The 22,279-nt window shown below is 39.4% G+C and overlaps 1 protein-coding gene across 2 annotated transcripts in view; it reads left to right on the top strand.

Annotated features, from left to right (window-relative positions):
- The window catches only part of NOTCH2 (notch receptor 2), a 167,227-nt gene that overhangs the window by 127,482 nt on the left and 17,466 nt on the right, over nt 1-22,279 (top strand). For both annotated transcript variants that reach the window (XM_035252644.3, XM_035252643.3), the window contains 6 exons: nt 3,498-3,726; nt 4,528-4,729; nt 13,408-13,561; nt 13,945-14,129; nt 15,444-15,576; nt 21,784-22,020. In XM_035252644.3, coding sequence (XP_035108535.1) covers nt 3,498-3,726; nt 4,528-4,729; nt 13,408-13,561; nt 13,945-14,129; nt 15,444-15,576; nt 21,784-22,020 — 1,140 coding nt within the window. The remainder of the gene's footprint in view (nt 1-3,497; nt 3,727-4,527; nt 4,730-13,407; nt 13,562-13,944; nt 14,130-15,443; nt 15,577-21,783; nt 22,021-22,279) is intronic.

Here is a 22,279-nt window from a genome sequence, read left to right as displayed (position 1 = left end):
CCCATTGCAATTTAATTTTCTCTTTCTTGCCCGTGGAGCCACAGATTTACGTTCTGTCACTATAGATTATTAGTTGGCAATGCTTATCATTTTATATCAATGCAGTCATATAAGCATACATTTTTGGGGGGAGAGATTCTGACTTGTTTTGATGAACATAGATCCATCCATGTTGTTTGCATCAATGGTTGCTTCTAGCTTATTGTCGTGCAGTATTTCATTGTATGGACATAGTAAAGCTCATTGATTGATGGCCATTTGGGTGTTTTCCCATTTGGGGGTATTACAAATGAAGTTGCTATGAATGAGTTGCTTTGTGTAAACATATGGTTTTATTTCTCTTGAGTAAATACCTAGGAGTAGCATTGGTGAGTCATGTGGTAAGTGTATTTTCACTTTTTAAGAAATTGCCAAAACATTTTCCAAGTTCGTTGTACTATTTTCGTTCTCACCAGAATTGTATGAAAGTTTTATTTGAACCATATGCTCACAAACACTTGGTGCTATCAGTCATTTTCAATTTAGCTCTTCTGGTGGGTGTATAGTGGTATATCATTGTGATTTTAATTTGTGTGATTCTCTTAATGGTGTTAAGCATCGTTTCATGTCCTCTTTGCCCATCTGCATGTCTTTGCTGGTGAAATGTCTACCTCTTTGAACTCAAGAAGACAACCTATTTGAAATAATTGGGTTGTCTTCTTGAGTTCAAAGAGTTTTATATATTTCTAGATAAGAATTCTTTGACAGGTGTGTTTCCCAACTATTTCCTCCCAAATTACAGCTTCTCTTTTGATTTTCTTTTGAAGAGGAAGATGTTAACACTGGTTAAATTCAGTGTACTCATGTTTTTCCTTTATAGTTCATGCTTCATGTCTTGCTTAACAAATCTTCGCCTAATCCAAGCTCAAGGTTTATCTACTGTGATTTCTTCTAAAAGTCGTATAATTTTAGATCTTTTATTTTAGTCTATGATCGATTTTGAGTTAATTTTTTCATGTTGTGTGACTTAAAAGTCAAGTTTAGTTTTGTTTTTTTGTTTTTTCCTAACTATATGAAACTAACTTCTTATTAGTTGTAGGTTCCTAGGTTGTCCTCTAGATTAGTTTAGATTGCTAGGATTTTCTACAGGTACAATCCTGCTGTCTATAAATAAAGATAACCTTTATGCCTTTAATTTCTTTTCAACCCCGTATGCCTTTTATTTATTTTAGTATTATTGTGGTAAGATCTTCAATAAATGCCAAATAGAAGTGGTGAGAGAAGCCAGTCTTGTTTTTGATCCTAGGGGAAAAGCATGTAGGCTTTCACCACTAAGTAAGATGTTACCTATAGGTTTTCATAAAGGCCCTTAATCAAATTGAGAGACCTTGTACTTCTTCTGGTTTAAGACTTTTTTTGTCTTTTTATAGTGAATTAATGTTGATTTTTTTGTATGCAGCTGATTTATCTACATCTGTTGAGATGGTGATATTACTGTTTAGTCTTGTAATATAAGTAAATTATCATTAACTTTATTATTTAACATTTTGCAAATGTTAAACCCATCTTAAATTTATGAGATACATTCCACTTAGTCATAATGCACTATTCCTTTTACATGTCATTGGATTTGATTTGCCGAAGTTTTGTTAAGAATTTGTCTATCTGTGTTCATGAAGGATACTGGTCTCCAGGTTTCTTGTGCTGTCATTGTCTGGTTGTGACGGGAGGGCAATGCTGTCCTCACAGCACATATCAACAAGCGTTTCTTTCTGTTTCCTGGAAGAATTTTTGTAGAACTGGTGTGTTTTCTTCCAAATATCTGATCTGGAACCTTCTTTCTGGGAAAGTTTTTAACCACGAGTTCGGTTTTCCTAATACATACAGTGTCATATGGGGCTATTGTTTTTAATGAGCTTTGGTAATACCCGTCTTTCAAAGAATTACTCTAATTCATCTGTTTTGTCAAATTTGTTAACATAACATCAGTTTGTTTCATCACATTCCCTTATGGTGCTTCCGTATCTGTACGATCCGTGATGCTTTCCTTCTTTTGTTTCTACTACTGGTAATTTGTCTCTTCTTTCTTTGAAGGGAAAGAAAGACTGTTTTGCAGATTTTTTTCATAGAGTGTTCTATAAATGTTATTAATTCAAATTGGTTAACAGTATTATTCAGGTCTTTTAAGTCCTCCATGACTTTCTGTCTACTTATTTTTCATGAAGGGATATTGAAATCTTCTATAATCATTGTATATTTGTCTGTTTCTCTAGTGATTCTGTTAGTTTTGGCTTAATGAATTTTGAAACTCTAATCTTAAGTTCATGAACATTTAGGGTTCTTATGTCCTTTTGAATAATTGACCCTTTTATCATTTTGAAATGGCCCTTTTTAAACTCTTGTCATATTTCTCTCTTTGAAGTGTACTTTACCTGATACTGATATAGCTACTCTAGGTTTATTTTATCATTAGAGTGTGTTTTTAAAAATCCTTTTACTTCTGGCCTGTTTCTCTAAAATGTGTTTCTTTTAGAGACCATATATTGGTTCTTGTCTTTTTTCTCCAATATGATTCAGGTATTTAGAGTGTTTAAATTTAATGTAGTTTTTTATATGGCTGGTTTCAAAATATGCCATCTTGCTCTTTGCTTTGTCTTTGTTCTTTCTATTGTTTCCATTTTTCTCTTTTTCTGACAACTTTTGAAATAACTGAGTATTTTTTATGATTATATTGTATTTGTTCATCCCCACATTAGCTGTGTCTTTTTTAGTAGTTATTGTAGGGATTACCGTATGCAGCTTTTAACGTATTATAATGTACCATCAATCATACCGCTTTATATAGGGGAGAAGAGCTGTACACGCACATTTACACTCCTCCTGGCCTCTCTTCTGTTGTTATAAAATGCATATATCATTAAACTCTCCAAACATAATAATTAAACTTTAAAAGTTCAATTATTTTTTTCAAGAAATTTGAAAAATAATTTAAAAGTCTTTAAGTTACCCACATATTTTCAATTTTTATTTAAACTTTGTTTCATAAGACTACTTAAATCTAAAAGAGAGAAAGAGAAAGAGGAGACAGACGTGAAGCAGACAGAGAGGATTAATTTATATAGTTAGTATGTCTGGAAAAACATGGATATATGTATTTCGTCCTCCACATACTCCACCATCACATATACCTTTTGAAAGTATTGATTTATATTCTGTGTACTGGAGCACATGTTTGATTTGCAGATGGGCAAGGGACCAATGCAAGTTTTATGACTATTAATTTTACAAAGCTGTTTGTGGTGATATAGGTGAATTTTATTCCAATTAACAAACAGGTTAAAAATTTCAAGCAAGTACAATTGAATTCATTTTCATAAATGGGGGAGTTGGCAACATTTAATGAAAAGATCAGAATGATGCTGCCCTCAGCGTGACTTAGTTCAGGTCATTCACTTTTATGAATCTAAGATTAAATTGATGCTACTGTTCAGAGCTCTAATTCTTGTGTAATGGCTTAGATCCTTGCCAGAATGGAGGTTCCTGTGTGGATGGAGTGAATACTTTCTCCTGCATCTGCCTTCCGGGTTTCACCGAGGATAAGTGTCAGACAGACGTGAATGAGTGTCTGAATGAACCCTGTAAGAATGGAGGGACCTGCTCTGACTACGTCAACAGTTACACTTGCAAGTGCCAGGCAGGATTTGATGGAGTCCACTGTGAGAACAACATCGATGAGTGCACTGAGAGGTGAACAACCAATCACTCGGGCATCAGCATCTTATGAGAGAAAGGGAGAAAGAGGAGGAAACTTCAGGGCATAGTGCTAGAATTGTGGAGCAGGGATGAGGTGTCCACATGGATACCAGTCCACATTCCCAGTTCACAGGGCAATCTCCTATTGCCCAGTTCCTGATTCCTGATAAACATATACAATAAGTTAGAAAGTCAAAGATGAGAAGTGGAAAAGTTTATAAGGATGTTTTATTGTTTGTTTCTTGCTTAGGAAACAGAAAGAGCTATAATTCTGTTCTGTTCTTCCCTTGGTCTCTTGTTCATTTCAAAAATCCGAAAATTCCAATTTCTCTGAAGAGATTGGAATTATTGCCACTCTTTAAGTAATTTCTCGGAGTTTTGTTTCGTTTCTTTTTATAATATTATGAACATGTTTGTTCTGTTTTTCTTTTACAAATATTCTATAGTGATGAGCACTTTTCTTATAAATTAAATTGACTTAGAGATAAAATGAAATGTGGTACATGAGAAAACCACAGAAGAACTGGGTAAAACCTAGAAAACTTCACTTTCTCTAGGTATCTATAATAAGTTCAGCCAGCCTTTTAAATACTTCTAAGCCTTTGGTTATAGAAGGGAAGTGGGCACCTGAGAGCTTCTGGCAGCCAGTCTAGCTTGTAAGAAAGTTTATGGGATATGGGGTACTCAGGGGTATTTGCCTCTGTAACATCTTAGATTCCAGAAATCTTACTTTTGGGTAGCAAGTCATAGAAACCAGATACATAGCTGACGTTGCTCTCCCGTTTTGCTTCTTAGCTCCTGTTTCAATGGTGGCACATGTGTTGATGGGGTTAACTCCTTCTCTTGCTTGTGCCCTGTGGGTTTCACTGGACCCTTCTGCCTCCATGAGATCAATGAATGCAGCTCTCATCCATGCCTGAATGAGGGAACATGTGTTGATGGCCTGGGTACCTACCACTGCACCTGCTCCTTGGGCTACACTGGAAAAAACTGTCAGGTAATTGACTTCCTTCCCATTCACTCAGCTCCTCCAGAGCAGCTGAATATTATACCTATTCACTTTTTAGTCTGAATAAGCTCTTCTAAAAGAAAAAATTGTGGATCTCAGGGATGTCCCTGAGATAAATCTAGATAACTGCTTAATAACTTGTAGATTCCAAAATGATGACACTAGCAATGTGATATGGATTTACAAATATAAGATCTTTAAAAGGGGCAACCAAGAACTGCAGAAAAATACAGGTGGGAAATAAACATGAGTTTGTTTACATTGGAAGCACCGAAAGAACTGAAGAAAATAGAGAATATCAAAATTACCTTTTTAAAGGTCAGATGCAACATCTAAGACAGTAATAATGATAATTAGGTCTTGCAATGTTGTAACATTCTCAAAACCAAACACTTTACGTGTCTTTTAAGTTCAAATATGTAATACACATTTCCATAAAATTTTAGGATGGAAAGAGCCCTTGTAGGGAAGTGATCTAACCTTTGATTTCATGGAGGGCAAAACTGAGCCCCAAAAGGGCAAAGTCACTTTTCCAAAGTTGGGCTGTGTTTAATTTTATGTTATTCTGCCTCCTTAACAGTGATGGAATAATAACTCCAAGGAACATAGGAGCAAATGGCCAAATTTGACTTACAGGGTGCACTTAAGTAAGGCTTTGGCTGCATGAGACACAAGCACCCACCTCCACACAATTAAGCAGCTTGTTGCTGATTCATGGATCACGAGATCATCTTTTGTTGGGCTCCTGTCTGTTCCCACAGTGTAAATTTGAATTGTGAATTTGACCTTCCTTTCCTCAAAGGGCCAAGCCACTCCATGTGTGAATTAAGATGAAAGGGGCTAGTCCTTCTGCACTCTTTGCCTCACATTTTTCTTTCTTTTTTTTGTGGCGGGCGGGAGGTGGAAATAATTAAACTTACCTATATTTAAAAATGATGTAATCTTACAGGAATCCACATACACAACAAAACTATTAGACTTAATAAACAATTTCAGCAAGGTTGCAAAATGCAAGATCAACATACAAAGTCAACTGTATTTCTATACAGTAATAATTAACAATCAAAATCTATTTTTAAAAAGTAATTCTATCTACAATAGCATTGAAACAAACAAAACATTTAGGACTAAAACACAAGAACTGCAAGACATGGAAAAATATAAAACATCAAATAAATTAAAAGGCATCAAATAGATTAAAAGCATCCCATGTGCGTGGATTGGGAGACGATTATTAAGACGGCACTGTTCCTCAAATTGCTGTACAAATTTAAGGTGATCTCTCTTAAATTTCTTTTTTTAAAAAATTTATTTATTTTACTTTAGGTGCATACTATATCTGGCATTTCTCCCCATGTTATCCCTCCCCCCGCAACTGTCCCCTGTGTGTGACGCTCCTCTCCCTGAGTCCACCTGTTCTCATTGTTCAACACCCACCTATGAGTGAGAACATATGGTGTTGGGCTTTCTGTTCTTGGGTCAGTTTGCTGAGAATGATGGTTTCCAGATTCATGCAAGTCTCTACATGAACTCATTGCTTTTTATGGCTGCATAGTATTCCATGGTGTATATATACCACATTTTCTTTGTCCAGTCTATCATTGATAGGCATTTGGGTTGGTTCCAGGTCTTTGCTATTGTACACAGGGCTGCAATGAACATACGTGTGCATGTGTCTTTATAGTAGAATGATTTATAGTCCTTTGGGTATATACCCAGTAATGGGATTGCTGGGTCAAATGGTATTTCTATTTCTAGATCCTTGAGGAATCGCCACACTGTCTTCCACAATGGTTGAACTAATTTACACTCCCACCAACAGTGTAAACGTGTTCCTATTTCTCCACATCCTTTCCAGCATCTGTTGTCTGCAGATTTTTTAATGATCACCATTCTAACTGGCGTGAGATGGTATCTCAGTGTGGTTTTGATTTTCACTTCTCTAATAACCAGTGATGATGAGCATTTTTTCATATGTTTGTTGGCCTCATATATGTCCTCTTTTGAAAAGTGTCTTTTCCTATCCTTTGCCCACTTTTGAATGGGGTTTGTTTTTTTCTTGTATATCTGTTTTAGTTCTTTGTAGAATGCTGGATATTAGCCCTTTGTCAGATGGGTAGATTACAAGAATTTTTTCCCATTCTGTTAGTTGCTGATTCACTCTAATGATGGTTTCTTTTGCTGTACAGAAACTCTGGAGTTTAATTAGGTCTGATTTGTCTATCCCGGCTTTTATTGCCATTGCTTTTTGTGTTTTAGTCATGAAGTCCTTGCCTATGCCTATGCCCTGGATGGTTTTGCCTACGTTTTCTTCTAGTGTTTTTATGGTGTTAGGTTTTATGTTAAATCTTTGATCCATCTGGAGTTAATTTTAGTGTAAATTGACAGGTAGGGGTCCAGTTTCTGCTTTCTGCACATTGCTAGCCAGTTTTCCCAACACCATTTATTAAACATGGAGTCCTTTACCCATTGCTTGTTTTTGCTGGGTTTGTCAAAGATCAGATGGTTGTAGACGTGTGGTGATTATTCTGGGGTCTCTGTTCTGTTCCATTGGTCTATGTCTGTTTTGGTACCAGTACCATGCTGTTTTGATTACTGTAGACTTGTAGTATAGTTTGAAGTCTGGCAGTGTGATGCCTCTGGCTTTGTTCTTTTTGCTTAGGATTGTTTTGGCTATGCGGGCTCTTCTGTGATTCCACATGAAGTTTAAAATGGTTTTTTCCAATTCTGTGAAGAAGGTCATTGGTAGCTGGATGGGGATAGCATTGAGTCTATAGATTACTTTGGGTGGTATGGCCATTTTCACAATATTGATTCTTCCTAACTATGAACATGGAACATTTTCCATCTGTTTGTGTCCTCTCTTATTTCATTGAGCAGTGGTTTGTAGTTCTCCTTGAAGAGGTCCTTTACATCCTTTGTTAGTTGTATTCCTAGGTATTTTATTCTCTTTGTAGCAGTTGTGAATGGGAGTTTGCTCTTGATTTGGCTCTCTGTTGTCTGTTACTGGTATATAGGAATGCTTGTGATTTTTGCACATTGATTTTGTATCCTGAGACTTTGCTGAATTTGCTTATCAGTTTGAGAAGATTTTGGGCTGAGACGATGGGGTCTTCTAGATATATAATCATGTTATCTGCAAATAGAGACAGTTTGACTTCCTTCTTTCCTGATCGAATACCCTTTATTTCTTTTTCTTGCCTGATTGCTCTGGCTAGAACTTCCAATACTATGTTGAATAGGAGTGGTGAGAGAGGGCATCCTTGTCTAGTGCCTGATTTCAAAGGGAATTCTTCCAGCCTTTGCCCATTCAGTATGATATTGGCTGTAGGTTTGTCATATATAGCTTTTATCAATTTATGATACATTCCATCAATACCTAGTTTATTGAGAGTTTTTAGCATGAAGAGCTGTTGAATTTTATCAAAGGCCTTCTCTGCATCTATTGAGATAATCATGTGTTTTTTGTCTCTGGTTCCGTTTATGTGATGGATTACGTTTATGGATTAAACCAGCCTTGCATCCCTGGGATAAAGCCTACTTGGTCGTGATGGATAAGCTTCTCAATGTGCTGTTGTAATCTGTTTGCTGGTATTTTATTGAAGATTTTTGTGTCGATGTTCATCACGGATATTGGCCTGACGTTTTCTTTTTTAGTTGAGTCTCTACCTGGTTTTGGTATCAGGATGATGTTGGTCTCATAAAATGAGTTAGGGAGGATTCCCTCCTTTTGTGTTGTTTGATACAGTTTCGGAAGGAATGGAACCAGCTCCTCTTTGTACGTCTGGTAGAATTCGGCTGTGAACCCCTCTGGACCTGGACTTTTTTTGGTTGGTAGGCTATTGATTGCTGCCTCTACTTCAGCCCTTGTTATTGGTCTATTCAGGGTTTCAGCTTCCTCCTGGTTTAGTTTTGGTAGCGTGTAGAGTACAAGTGTCTAGGAATGTATCCATTTCTTCCTGGTTTACTGGTTTATGTGAGTAGAGCTGTTTGTAGTAATCTCTGATGGCAGTTTGTATTTCTGTGGGATCAGTGGTGATATCCCCTTTATCGTTTTTTATTGAATCTATTTGATTCTTCTCCCTTTTCTTTTTTATGAATCTGGCTAGCAGTCTGTCTATTTTGTTGATCTTTTCAAAAAACCAGCTTTTGCATTTATTGATTTTTTGAAGTGTTTTTTTTGTGTCTCTGTCTCCTTCAGTTCTGCTCTGATCTTAGTTATCTCTTGTCTTTTGCTAGCTTTTGAGTTTTTTTACCTTGTTCCTCTAGTTCTTTCAATTTTGATGATACGGTGTCGATTTTAGATCTTTTCTCTCTTCTCTGGTGGGCATTTATTGCTATAAATTTCCCTCTCGATACTGCTTTAAAGGTGTCCCAGAGATTCTGGTAAGTTGTGTCCTCATTCTGGTTGGTTTCAAAGAACAGCTTTATTTCTGCCTTCATTTCATTGTTTATCCAATCAACATTCAGAAGCAAGTTGTTCAGTTTCCAAGTGGTTGTGCGGGTTTGAGTGTGTTTCTTGATCCTGAGTTCTAGTCTGATTGCGCTGTGGTCTGATAGACTGTTATGATTTCTGTTCTTTTGCATTTGCTGAAGAGTGATTTGCTTCCAGTGATGTGGTCAGTTTTAGAGTAAGTGCAATGTGGTGCTGAGAAAAATATATATTCTGTGGATTTGGGCTGGAGCGTTCTGTCTATTAGATCTGCTTGGTCTAGCTCTGCATTCAAGTCCTGGATATCCTTGTTAATATTCTGTCTCGTTGATCTGTCTAATATTGACAGTGGAGTATTAAAGTCTCCCACTATTACTGTGTGGGAGTCTAAATCTCGTTTTAGGTCATTAAGAACTTGCTTTATATATCTGGGTGCTCCTTTGTTGGGGGCGTATATATTTAGGATAATTAGCTCTTCCTGTTGGATTGATCCTTTTCCGTTATGTAATGTCCTTCTTTGTCTCTTTTGATCTTTGTTGGTTTGAAGCCCATTTTATCAGAGACTAGGATCGCAACCCCTGCTTTTTTTTGCTCTCCATTTGCTTGGTAAATCTTCTTCCATCCCTTTATTTTGAGACTATGTGTGTCTTTGTATGTGAGATGGGTTTCTTGAATACAGTACACCAATGGGTTCTGACTTTTTATCCAGTTTGCCAGTCTGTGTCTTTTGATTGGGGCATTTCGGCATTTACATTCAATGTTAATATTGTTATGTGTGAATTTGATCCTGCCATTTTGTTACTGGCTGGTTTTCTTTCTCATTAGTTGGCTCATTTTCTTCATTGCATTTTTGGTCTTTGCCAGCTGGTTTGCTTTTGCAGTGACTGGTAATTGTTCCTTCCCATGCTTAGTGTTTCTTTCAGGAGCTCCTGTAGGGCAGGTCTGGTGGTGACAAACTCTCTCAGTAATTGCTTGTCTGTAAAGGATTTTATTTTTCCTTCACTTATGAAGCTTAATTTGGTTGGATATGAGATTCTGGGTTGAAAGTTCTTTTCTTTAAGGATGTTGAATATTGGCCCCCACTCTCTTCTGGCTTGTAGGGTTTCTGCAGGGAGATCTGCTGAGTCTGATTGGCTTCCCTTTGTGGGTGACCTGACCTTTCTCTCTGGCTGCCCTTAGTATTTTTTCTTTCATTTCGACCCTGGTGAATCTGACAATTATATACCTTGGGTTGCTCTTCTTGAGCAATATCTTTGTGGAGTTCTCTGTATTTCTTGAATTTGAAATTTGGACCGCCTTGCTAGGCTTGGGAAGTTCTCCTGGATAATATCCTGGAGCATGTTTTCCAGCTTGGATTCATTCTCTCCGTTATATTCAGGTATGCTGATCAAGTGTATATTAGGTTTTTTTCACATAATCCCATATTTCTTGGGGGCTTTGTTCGTTTCTTTTCACTCTTTTTTCTCTTGTATTGCCTTACCTTTTTATTTCATTGAATTGATCTTCAATTTCTGATATCCTTTCTTCTGCTTGATCGATTTGGCTATTAAAACTTGTTTGCTTCATGTAGTTCTCGTGCTGTTTTTTCCAACTCCATCAAGTCATTTATGTTCTTCTGTAAGCTGGTTACTCTAGTTAGCATTTCGTCTAACCTTTTCTCAAGATTTTTGGTTTCTTTGCATTGAGTTAGAACGTGTTCTTTTAGCTCTGAAAAGTTTGTTATTATCCACCTTCTGAATCCTGTTTCTGTCAATTCTTCGCACTCCTTCTCGGTTAAGTTGTGATCCCTTGAAGGAGAAGAGGTGTTCTCGTCTTTGATGGTTTCACCTTTTTTGTGCTGTTTTTTTCCCATTTTTGTGGATTTACCTGGCTGTGGTGTCAGAGAGCTGCTTGATGAGGTGTCTTATCTACCTGTGGGGGTGCTACTGGGTTTCTAGGGACTCCTTCAGGTTACTAGGGAAGCTTCCTGTGTCTTTTTTGTTTATGTTGGGAGATTAGGCCTGCCTCTTCCGCTGACCTGTAGGCGCTGCTGGGTTGTTAAGAATGCCGTCCCGTTACTAGGTAGGCTTCCTGTGTTTTTTGTTAAAACATGTAGCCCAGTCCCACCCCTCTAGTGGTGGGTGGTGCCCTTCCTTCACTGGGCTGGATCATTCAGGGTTCATCTCAGACTGTGGCACTGGCTACACAACCCACTAGAGTCAGAGCTTCAGCCCTCTGGGGTTTGTGGGAGAGGGTAGGGACCTGTCCAGCCGCACCCAGCAGTCTCCCCCTTTCAGCTTCCTCTCTCTCTGGTCAGGGGGTAGGGGCTGCCCAGCTGCTCCCGCTTACTGCTCCCTCTCTCTTTGGGAGACCTCCCCTCAGTCTGCAGACCCTTATTCAACTCTGCACTTGTAATTCCGGCGCTTGACTGGCAAAGATCCCCTGTTCTGTGTATTGCTGAGGCTTTGGGGGAAGTGCTATACCTGGACTGGAGCACCAGAGGTGGAGCCTCCAACTCGCTGGTCAGATGCACTTTCTGGGTGAAGCAGCACACCTCCCCACCTCGGTCTGCCCTCAGTGGGCTTTGCTCACCCTTGGACCAGACCCGTTGAAATGTACCTGGTACCTCAGTTGGAGCTAGGAGATCTCTAGGTTTCTGCATCTCTCTCGCTGGGTGTTGTGCACTGGAGTTGTGTCTAATCCGTCATCTTGGATCCTCCTCCTGCCTCCCATGTTTCATAACCCTGATTGTCTTCCTTAGAAATAAGCTCTTGGCCAGGCGTGGTGGCTCACGCCTGTAATCCCAGCACTTTGGGAGGCTGAGGCAGGTGGATCACGAGGTCAAGAGATCGAGACCATCCTGGTCAACATGGTGAAACCCCGTCTCTACTAAAAATACAAAAAATTAGCTGAGCATGGTGGCGCGTGCCTGTAATCCCAGCTACTCAGGAGGCTGAGGCAGGAGAATTGCCTGAACCCAGGAGGCGGAGGTTGTGGTGAGCCGAGATCGCGCCATTGCACTCCATCCTGGGTAACAAGCGAAACTTCGTCCCCAAAAAAAAAAAAAAAACAGGCGTTAAGTCCTTTTACCCATATTCATCACGGATAGATTTGGACAAGATCCATGTGGATTTCTCAAACAGGATTAGCACAGAAAGTATGAACCTGTCTGACAGCTTTAATTCTTTCTTTCTAGCACTACAGGGTGGCCATACATGTAGGCAGATCATATCTAGAGCATTGGGAATAGCATAACCTGTTGGGTTTCCCCAAATTCTTAAACTTTTGTGTTAAGAACTTTAGAAGATCTAAGAGGAATTAGACTACAGCAGGCCCTCAAATCACTTTGTTTCATTCAGTGTCATTTTGTTGTAACATTGAGTGGGAAAAACGTCTGTTTTTGGCTAGAGCTGCTATCTGTGTGGAGGTTGCATGTTCTCCCCGTGACTGCATGGATTTTCTCCAAGGTCTTCAGTTTCCTCCCACAACCCAAAGCTATGCATGTTGGGGGAAGTGGGCATGTCTGCATTGTCCCAGTGTGCCAGAATAGGCTCTGGCCACTCATGAACCTGAACTGGAATAAGTGGGTTAGAAAATAAATGAATGAATATACCAATTATTGTAAAACTAAAACGCCTATAATACTCACACGAGTACACAACGATAAACAATGTGGTACCAAAGCACCCAGCAAGCCTGTCATATTGGTTAGTGCTGCTTTCTGACTGGTGGGCAGGAGGTGCTGACAGTTTTGCTTTGTAAACATTTATTCCTTGATTTGACCTGCCACCACTAGGACTACCATTACGGATTCACCAAAAATTGGATAAATAATTATCTTGTTTTTATTAATCTTTCTTACATGAATGTATAGTTTATTTCCATGTTTAATATTAGAAGTGGGTGTTACTTTGAAGTTTAATGATTTTTTTTGACCAGAAATAAGTATAGAAACTTAACTCTTGTTTATATCAATTATACTGTGGTAAAATTGGTTTTGTTATATATCGTTGTGCTTAAAGTCACAGTTTCCAAGAACCTAATAATGACATGTAGTGAAGACTTAGGGTACATAAAAATGGGTAGGTGTACCTCGGAACACCGAATCTAGTTTAAGCGCTCTTTTACTAGATGAAGGCTCTCTTTTCTTTCTAATCAGTGTGCTTTTCTTTGATTTCCTGTAACACAATGTAGCTTCTTTCCTTCATTTCTCAGATTTGAATTCTGATGTTTGTACACTCCTCCTCTGTTTCAGACCCTGGTGAACCTCTGCAGTCAGTCGCCATGTAAAAACAAAGGTACTTGCGTTCAGGAAAAAGCAGAGTCCCGGTGCCTGTGTCCATCTGGATGGGCTGGTGCTTATTGTGACGTGCCCAATGTCTCTTGTGACATAGCAGCCTCCAGCAGAGGTAAGCTTTGCTCCCTTGGGCTCAGGTCATTCACTGAAATATTGACTGACCAGTGGCATTTAGAGCAGGTATCATTTTTGTGGGGTAAGAGAAGAGCAGATAGTAGTGGGTTAGCAGGGCTCTGGGGAAGGGGCTCAAGACAGAAGGTGTAAGGTAGAGGAATAGTTCCGAGATTCTGAGAAGAAACGTATTTGAGATGGAACTAAGGCATATTTTATTTTGAGGGTTTATTTGTAATCTGCATCTGGTGCTGAGGGTGTGAAGAAATAGGTAAGAATAAGATTTCATGTGTCAGTCAGTTTAGATTTATTTGCTCATTGGTTGGTCTGAAGCCAATATGTGTCACGTGTTCTATGACATTTCTTCCTCACTGGGTTTCCCAGGTGTGCCTGTTGAACACTTGTGCCAGCACTCAGGTGTCTGCATCAATGCTGGCAACACGCATTACTGTCAGTGTCCCCTGGGCTATACTGGCAGCTACTGCGAGGAGCAGCTCAATGAGTGTGCATCCAACCCCTGCCATCACGGGGCAACGTGCAGTGACTTCATTGGTGGATACAGATGTGAGGTGAGGACACTGAGCAGGCAGAGGTCATGGACCTCCCGGAGATTGCACAACTGTCTTGAGCCTGGTATATTGAGTTTAGCTGCTTGCATCTTATAGTTTATAGATGTTTTCAATCCCCATCGTGGTGTTTACCACTATTTCTTTCAGCCTGTCTATGCCGTAAGTTAACGTGGCCCTAGTAAGATATTTTTATAGGCGTCTGGAACCATCCCAGCTCCTTACGGTTGCTTTTAGGATTTAGAGCCAGCAGTCACTACCAGAGTGAATTTTACAGGCCCAGCCAACATAGCAGTCTACAATTCCCTGAATAGCAGCTGAGATAGGAAAAACTGTTTTGTGAAATGTCCCTTTGGCCCCTGACACCTTTGTACGTAATTATTAATCAGTCAACTTGCGATTCTCTCTCAAAAAAAAAAAGTTGCTCATCCTGTTCCCCATAGCTTCACGCTAAATGTTACATGTATATATTTGAGAAGTATGTGTCATCAAGGGACATGCCACTGTTTTCATGTCTGGGCTGACATGGCCCCAATAAACCTTGGGGCCTTGCAGATCCCAGACTGATGCTGGCCTTTGGAGCTCTCTGACTCAGAGATTCCTGCCACTGGCTGCCGAGTAACAGCACCTAGACTCCTTCTTCTGATCCTTCTTTCCCAGAGTTTACTTGCTGTCTTCCCCTTACCCACCTAACCCTCTGGAAGGTCTCATGCTATAAGGAACTTCTCCCACGTGCAAACCTGTGAAAGCATCGTCCAAATAAAGCTACCTCACAGCCATATCTTTTTTCTTGATCCTCCAACCCCTACATCCACCACAGCTAGCCAGCCTGCTCTACCTGCCTCTGCCCTGCCCCTATTTCAACCAGTTTCTCATACATACATGTAGTTTCCTAAACCTGGAGATCAATAAATGCATGTCTATACTGCCATCCACATATGCCTTTTGACTGAGTCATAGGGTCCTCATCACATACAAAGGAATGAGTATTTTAAAGATGAGGAAACCTCTACAGAGGAGGAACAAAAGTTTTGCACACAAGTCAAATGTGAAATATCCTTCAGAGTATTCAGTCCCTGCCCTCCCTTTAATTCACCTTCTTCAACTGGAAGATGAATAGATAAATGCCAGTAAGCTGCTGGTTGTCTGTCCCTCCATGGAAGGAGTAGCAGAGAGTGTAATGGTTCCAGAGAAACAGACAGAAGCTAAGCGGGGAGGTGGGAGAGAGTCACAGAAATGTTCAGATCTGACTTGCTCTTATGGTCTGTGGCCAGTAATGTTCCAGTATTTCTTGTTCTTTTTGCTTCCTCACGGCAGTGCGTCCCAGGCTACCAGGGTGTCAACTGTGAGTATGAAGTGGATGAGTGCCAGAATCAGCCCTGCCAGAATGGAGGCACCTGTATTGACCTTGTGAACCATTTCAAGTGCTCCTGCCCACCAGGCAGTCGGGGTACGAAATCATCCTTATCCATTTTCTGTCCAGGGCACTGTCTAATTTATAAATCCATTCTTAGTGGTCAGGGGATTTTATAAAATTAAAGATATTAAGGCTAGCTTCAGTCCAGGCATTTAGTTCTGCATCCTAGTAATTCAGGCCACTTTATTCTTTCCTCTCCTGCTAGCTCTGATGTGATTGATGTTCAAGGTTTCATCTTGTTGTTTGGCGTCTTATATTCCACGAAACACAGAATAAGGAACTGATAGAACATTATAACAAAATTAGCCTGGTCAGTAAGATTTCTTGTTGGTTGCTTCAAGGAAAAGCAACTAATGGCCTCTAAAAGAAACAATTTACATTTACCTGCTTTTGTGTTTTTTAAATTAGCCAATTCCTGACTCTGTAAGGTGGGGGAATGAATGAAATGAAAATATCTGCTACTGTGTTCATAACCTCAGGTGAGGATACCCATGGCATGAGATTCTGCTTTAGGAATTGCAGTAAGGCCTGATGAGAGATGCAGCCCTGGGCTGGGAGTGACGGGGCCGTCATTCACTGTGGGCATCGCCACTGCTTTTGAACTCAGTGGTCGGGCCATCATTCTGCTGTGAACCATCCCTTGGAAAGAGCTTAGAGGATTGCTTGTTAGAAGGGGTCTAGTTGTGCTGGGGCCTACTCTGAGAAACCTGTGAAAATATAGAAGGCTATCCACACTGGTGAGAAATTCACTCTTGTTAGTGTCAAAGAGAATAGAATGCCAGAAAAGTATAAGTATTTGTATTGCCTTAGAGCTTTGTGTCAATAAATTTGGATCATGTGCCTTCCCAGATATCAGAGTTTGACTAAATTAAAATAGGAGGGTACCCCACTAGTAGGCTGGTTATTGAGAAGTGAGGTTAATGGGAAGAACCAAACTAAGGAGAAACAGTATTGGAAGAATTGTCATGCTAAAAGGGAAATTGTTCTTTATTCTAGAAATAATGGTTGAGTAAAAATTAATTCTAATTCATTACTAATTTGTTCCTTTGGACAGTTATACTGGTTAGGCCAAGCTCCAGTTCTGATCGCTATTATTATAATTCATTTCTGTTGCTATGTCAAAAGAGGTATATTTAGCTGTACAGGAAGCATGGTGCCGGCATCTACCTCTGGTGTGAGCTTCAGGCTGTTTCCTCTCATGGTGAAAAGTGAAGAGGAGCCAGTGTGTGCAGAGATCACATGGCAAGAGATGGAGCAAGTGAGAGGAGAGGAGATCCCAGGCTCTTTTTAACAACCGGCTCTCATGGGAACTAACAGTGGGAATGTTCTCATTGTCTCAAGGACACACCTTGAGGCATTCATGAAGGGTCTGCTCCAGTGACCCAAACAGGTCCCATTAGGCCCCACCTCCAACACTGGAGATCAGATTTTAGCATGTGCTTCAGTGGAATCAAACTCCAAGATATAGCAGCTAATTAAACCTCAAATCTCAGAGCTTAATATAACAATGACTTTGTCACTCAAATAAAGTTGAATATGTGTTGAGCTACCTTTCTCTGTGTGTTAGGTATGTGGTTTGAAAGGGTCATACAGCACTTTCACTTGCTCAGTCTGGAAGCAACACACATCACTGTCCCTCACAGTATATTGACCAGAATTATTAAATGGTCTCCGTGACTTCAGGGAGGCTAGGAAATATGGAAGAGTACATGGGTATTCATCAAACTCTAAAATCACTGCTATGCCATGAACTTTTTATTGATTACACATGTCCAGTTCCAGAATGGATCATTTCAGAAGGAAACAAAATTTTTGTCTCCTCTAACTATGTGTTGAAGATGGCTTAGAATACTCGTTTCTGGCCGGGCACGGTGGCTCAAGCCTGTAATCCCAGCACTTTGGGAGGCTGAGGCGGGTGGATCACGAGGTCAAGAGATCGAGACCATCCTGGTCAACATGGTGAAACCCCGTCTCTACTAAAAATGCAAAAAATTAGCTGGGCACGGTGGCGCGTGCCTGTAGTCCCAGCTACTTGGGAGGCTGAGGCAGAATTGCCTGAACCCATGAGGTGGAGGTTGCGGTGAGCTGAGATCACGCCATTGCACTCCAGCCTGGGTTACAAGAGCAAAACTCCGTCTCAAAAAAAAAAAAAATACTCGTTTCGATACTATCATTGACAGTGTTTTTCTTTCAGCACTTTAAGTATGTCGTCCCACTTTCTGATTGCCATGGATTTTAGTGAGAAATCACATGTTAATCCTATTGGGGCTCCCTTATATGTGATACACTGCTTCTCTCTTGACACCTTCAAGATTGTTTCTTTAATAGTTAGATTGTGATGTGTAGGTATGAATTTCTTTGAGTTTATCCTACTTACAATTCCTTGGATTATTGCACTGTGTGTGCTGGTTTAGGTATGTAAAACAGTATTTTTTTTTTATCCTGACTTAACTTCTCTGGCCATTGGTAAACATTTCAGGAAACTCTAAAGTCCTGTAACCCTATCATGAGAGTTATCTCAGTGTGTGTTTTGGTCACCATATTCATAAGCCTTGGATCTTTGCCTAGGTGTCCCTCCAGTTCCCCAGGTCAAGGGCTACTGTAACAGTTCTGCCTCTTCCTACTACTTTGCTTCAGTCTGAGGTTGAGTTCTCTCTCACTTGATAGGTCTGTTTATTACTGGTGGTTCCATTCTGATGGGGAAATATACATTTATGCTCATTTTACTAGTGGCCCTAAATATCAAATATTCTTTGAGACAGGGAGCATATATGGGATTCTGTTTGTTTTTACTTTTTTATCAATTTACTCTATGTATAAGGTAAGATATTTATATATACATATGAACAAAAAATGTATTTATACATAGAAAAGTATACAATGAAAATACTTCTTCTTCTTCCCATCTCTTTTCCTCAGCATGAATTTTCCCTCTCCCACAGACATGTAATCACCACATTTAGTTGTTTGTGTATCTCTCTAGAGTTTTTTAAAAAATGTATCCTTCAGAATTTCTTTATGTAGAGAGAAGCCAAATACAATGATACTTTATTTCCTTTACTTTTTACTCTAAAGATAGAATATTAGACATTTTTTTGCACTTGTTTTTTTTAACTTAATTGCAGATATTTTCATAACAAAATACAGAACTTCCTCAGTATTTTTTACAGCTACAGAACTCCCTGTATAGACATGCCGTATTTTGCTTAACCAGTGCCACCATGAGAGATATTTCAGTTATCTTGCAGGCATATCGTATATTGGTAAAATAAATTTTCAGAAATAGAATTGCTGGATTGGATAATATATGCATTTATAATTTTAATCGGTCATTGCATGTATCAGCATACTGGCTTCTTAAGGTGGAAAAATACCTTTTCATTTAAGAACCATTTTTTTTTCTTTTTGCTGAAGTTTCTCTGTTCATGTATGTCTTTTTTTTCCCCATTAAGTTGTTGATAGAATGTTTTGTGGAAATTGGCTGTCAATGATATGAAATACAAATATTTTCCCACTATATTGTTTTTATCTTTTGATTTTCTTTATAGTGATTTTTAGTGTGCACTTTTACTTTTTTAATCAAGTTGAATTAATCATTTTTAAAATGGCTTCTGGGTTTTGAGTTATAGTTAGCAACATCTTATACACTTGAAGGTTGTAAAGAAATTCTATTTTCCTCAAGTACTTTTTCCATATGGCTACTCATTTGTTAATACACATTTATTGAATTTTTTTTTTTTTTTGAAATGGAGTCTCTATCGGCCAGACTGGAGTGCAGTGGCATGATCTTGGCTCACTGTAACCTCGGCCGCCCAGGCTCAAGCAATTCTCCTGCCTCAGCCTCCCGAGTAGCTAGGACTACAGGTGCCTGCCACCATGCTAAACTAATTTTTGTACTTTTTAGTAGAGACAGGATTTCACCATCTTGGCCAGGCTGGTCTTGAACTCTTGACCTCATGATCCACTTGCCTCAGCCTCCCAAAGTGCTGGGATTACAGGCGTGAGCCACTGTGCCTGCCCTGAATACTTTGTTTTTTATGTAATGATTTGAGATGGCATCTTGGCCAAATTCTAAATTCCCATGTGTATTTTTGGTGTTCATCTGGACTTTCTTTTTTGCTCTTTTATTCTGTTAATTCACCAATAACATTCTGTTTCAATTATTAAGGATCTTCTTCATAGTTTTCCTGGTTATGGGTACAGTTTATTTTTCACATAATTTTATAATCAGCTTGTCTGTTAATAAATTCCTATGGTGACTTTTATCGGGGTCTCATTAAATTTATGAATCAGTATAGAGAAAACTGACAACTTTATGATGAGGAGTCTTGCTAACTAAATCCTGGTGTGTCTTTCTACTTATTCAAGTCTCTTTTGTGTCTTTTAGGATAGTATTAAAGTTGTCTTCATACAAGTTTAACACATTTCTTGTTAAGATTATTCCTAGCTATTTTATCTTTGGTAATTTGGTAATTGCTATCAAAAATTGGGCCTTATTTTACATTTTAAAAAATGTTGTGTTTGTTAGTGTATGTTACAATGCAAGTGTTAGGAATACAGAACTGTTTTCTTTTGTACTTTTTAAAAACTATTTTTTGAGACAGAGTTTCACTCTGACACCTAGGCCGGAGTGCAGCGGTACGACCTTGGCTCACTGTAGCCTTCATCTGGGTTCACGTGATTCTCCTGCCTTAGTCTCCCAATTAACTGGGATTACAGGCATGCACCACCACACCCAGATAATTTTTGTATTTTTAGTAGAGACAGGGTTTCACCAAGTTGGCCAGACCAGGTCTCTAACTCCTGACCTCAAGTAATCCACCCACCTTGGCCTCCCAAAGTGCTGGGATTACAGGTGTGAACCACTGTACCCCGCCTCTTTCTACCTTTTTGAATTAATCATAGAATAATTTCTAGAACAGGTATTGATTTCTTTGTTTCTTTCTAAGACACTATATGCAGATACTCATACTAGATGGCTCATTTACATCTATAGTACATTAAATGAGTCCTATTTTAAATGGAATAACTTTTGAACTCTAAGCAGGAAATTTACTTCTATTTTTGTTAAATAAAAAGCATTAGTGCACTTACACACTATTACAGAAAAAAGCCAGTGATTATAAAACTTACAAATGTATATCATTCAAAATTCAACTCCAATTCTTACCAGTATTTTTACATAATCTGCGTATAGTCATGGGTCACTTAACAGTGGGGATATATTCTGAGAAATATGTCCTCAGGCAGTTTCATTGTTGTATAATCATCATAGTTGTAATTATACAAACCGAGAGAGTGTGGCTTACTAACGTAGGCTCCAGACCTGCACCTTGTTTTACTGAACTGAATACTGTGGGCAATTATAACAATGGTAAGTCTTTATGTATCTGAACATATTTAAGAAGAGGTACAGTAGAAAATTTGAGAAGATACAGTAAAAATACAATATAAAAGATAAAAAATAGTACAGCTGTATAGGGCATTTGCCACGAAAGGAGCTTGCAGGACTGGAACTGGCTCTGGGTAAGTCAGTGAGTGATAAATGAATGTGAAGGCCCAGGACATTACTGTGCGCTACGGTAGACTTTGTAAATACTGTACACCTAAGCTGCACTGAATGTATTTGAAAAGTAATTGTGCTGTGACATTACAGGGCTGTGGTGTTACTAGGCTGCAGGAATTAATCAGCCTGAGCTTCATTATGGGACCTCTGCTGCATGTGCTGCCCATATTGACTAAAATGCCACGTGGTTGCATGACTGCATTTATTATGTTCTTTTTTTGAACTAGTTTTATATTTTGGATTATACTTTGGAAAAATTACTGAGTTTCTCTTGAGCTCCAGTTTCCTTGTCTTTGAGATGGGACAAATAATAGGGCCTACACCATTGGGTGCTGCTTCACTGGGTCGTGTGGGAGGGTCCACGTGGAGCCCTAGTATGTACTTTCCTTTACTTGTACAACTCACCAGAAGGATGACGACAACTTTATGATAGGGAGCCTTGCTAACTAAATCCTGGTGTGTCTTTCCACTTATTCAAGTCTCTTTTGTGTCTGTTAGGATAGTGTTAAAGTTGAATAAAGATTGTGCTTTGCCCTGCCCAACTGCCAGGTCCCGCTACCGATTGAGGAGTATACTCTGATTCATCGTGATAATGTCAGCAGGGGTGGTTATCCCTTGCTGGAGAGCAGGTTCAGAGGCTTTTCATAATTCTGTACCTCTTCTCTTTCCTCCAGGCCTACTCTGTGAAGAAAACATTGATGACTGTGCCGGGGGTCCCCATTGCCTCAATGGTGGTCAGTGCGTGGATAGGATCGGAGGCTACAGTTGTCACTGCTTGCCTGGCTTCGCTGGGGAACGTTGTGAGGGAGACATCAACGAGTGCCTTTCTGACCCCTGCAGCTCTGAGGGCAGTCTGGACTGTATCCAGCTTACCAACGACTACCTGTGTGTTTGTCGTAGCGCCTTCACCGGTGAGAAGCTCTCTAGCCTCCTGGCCACTCTGCCTTGGCAGATGGTTTTAGTGAGCAAGTTGGGCCCTGTGACTTGTCCCAGACCCGAGTGAAGCTTTTCTTATATAAGAAAAACAACAGCAGCTTAATTTTTAAAAGCCACTTTTTTTTCTACTCTGTACTTCAGAGAGGTTATATTCAGTGTCTACCTTTAATTTTTCCTTAGTGATTCCTTTGTTGTGCATTGATCATATGATATAGCAGGAATACTTTTTAAAAT

Source organism: Callithrix jacchus, chromosome 7 (genome assembly GCF_049354715.1).
Source record: "Callithrix jacchus isolate 240 chromosome 7, calJac240_pri, whole genome shotgun sequence".
Taxonomy (NCBI): Eukaryota; Metazoa; Chordata; class Mammalia; order Primates; family Cebidae; genus Callithrix; species Callithrix jacchus.
This window is presented reverse-complemented; position numbering and strand designations above follow the sequence as displayed.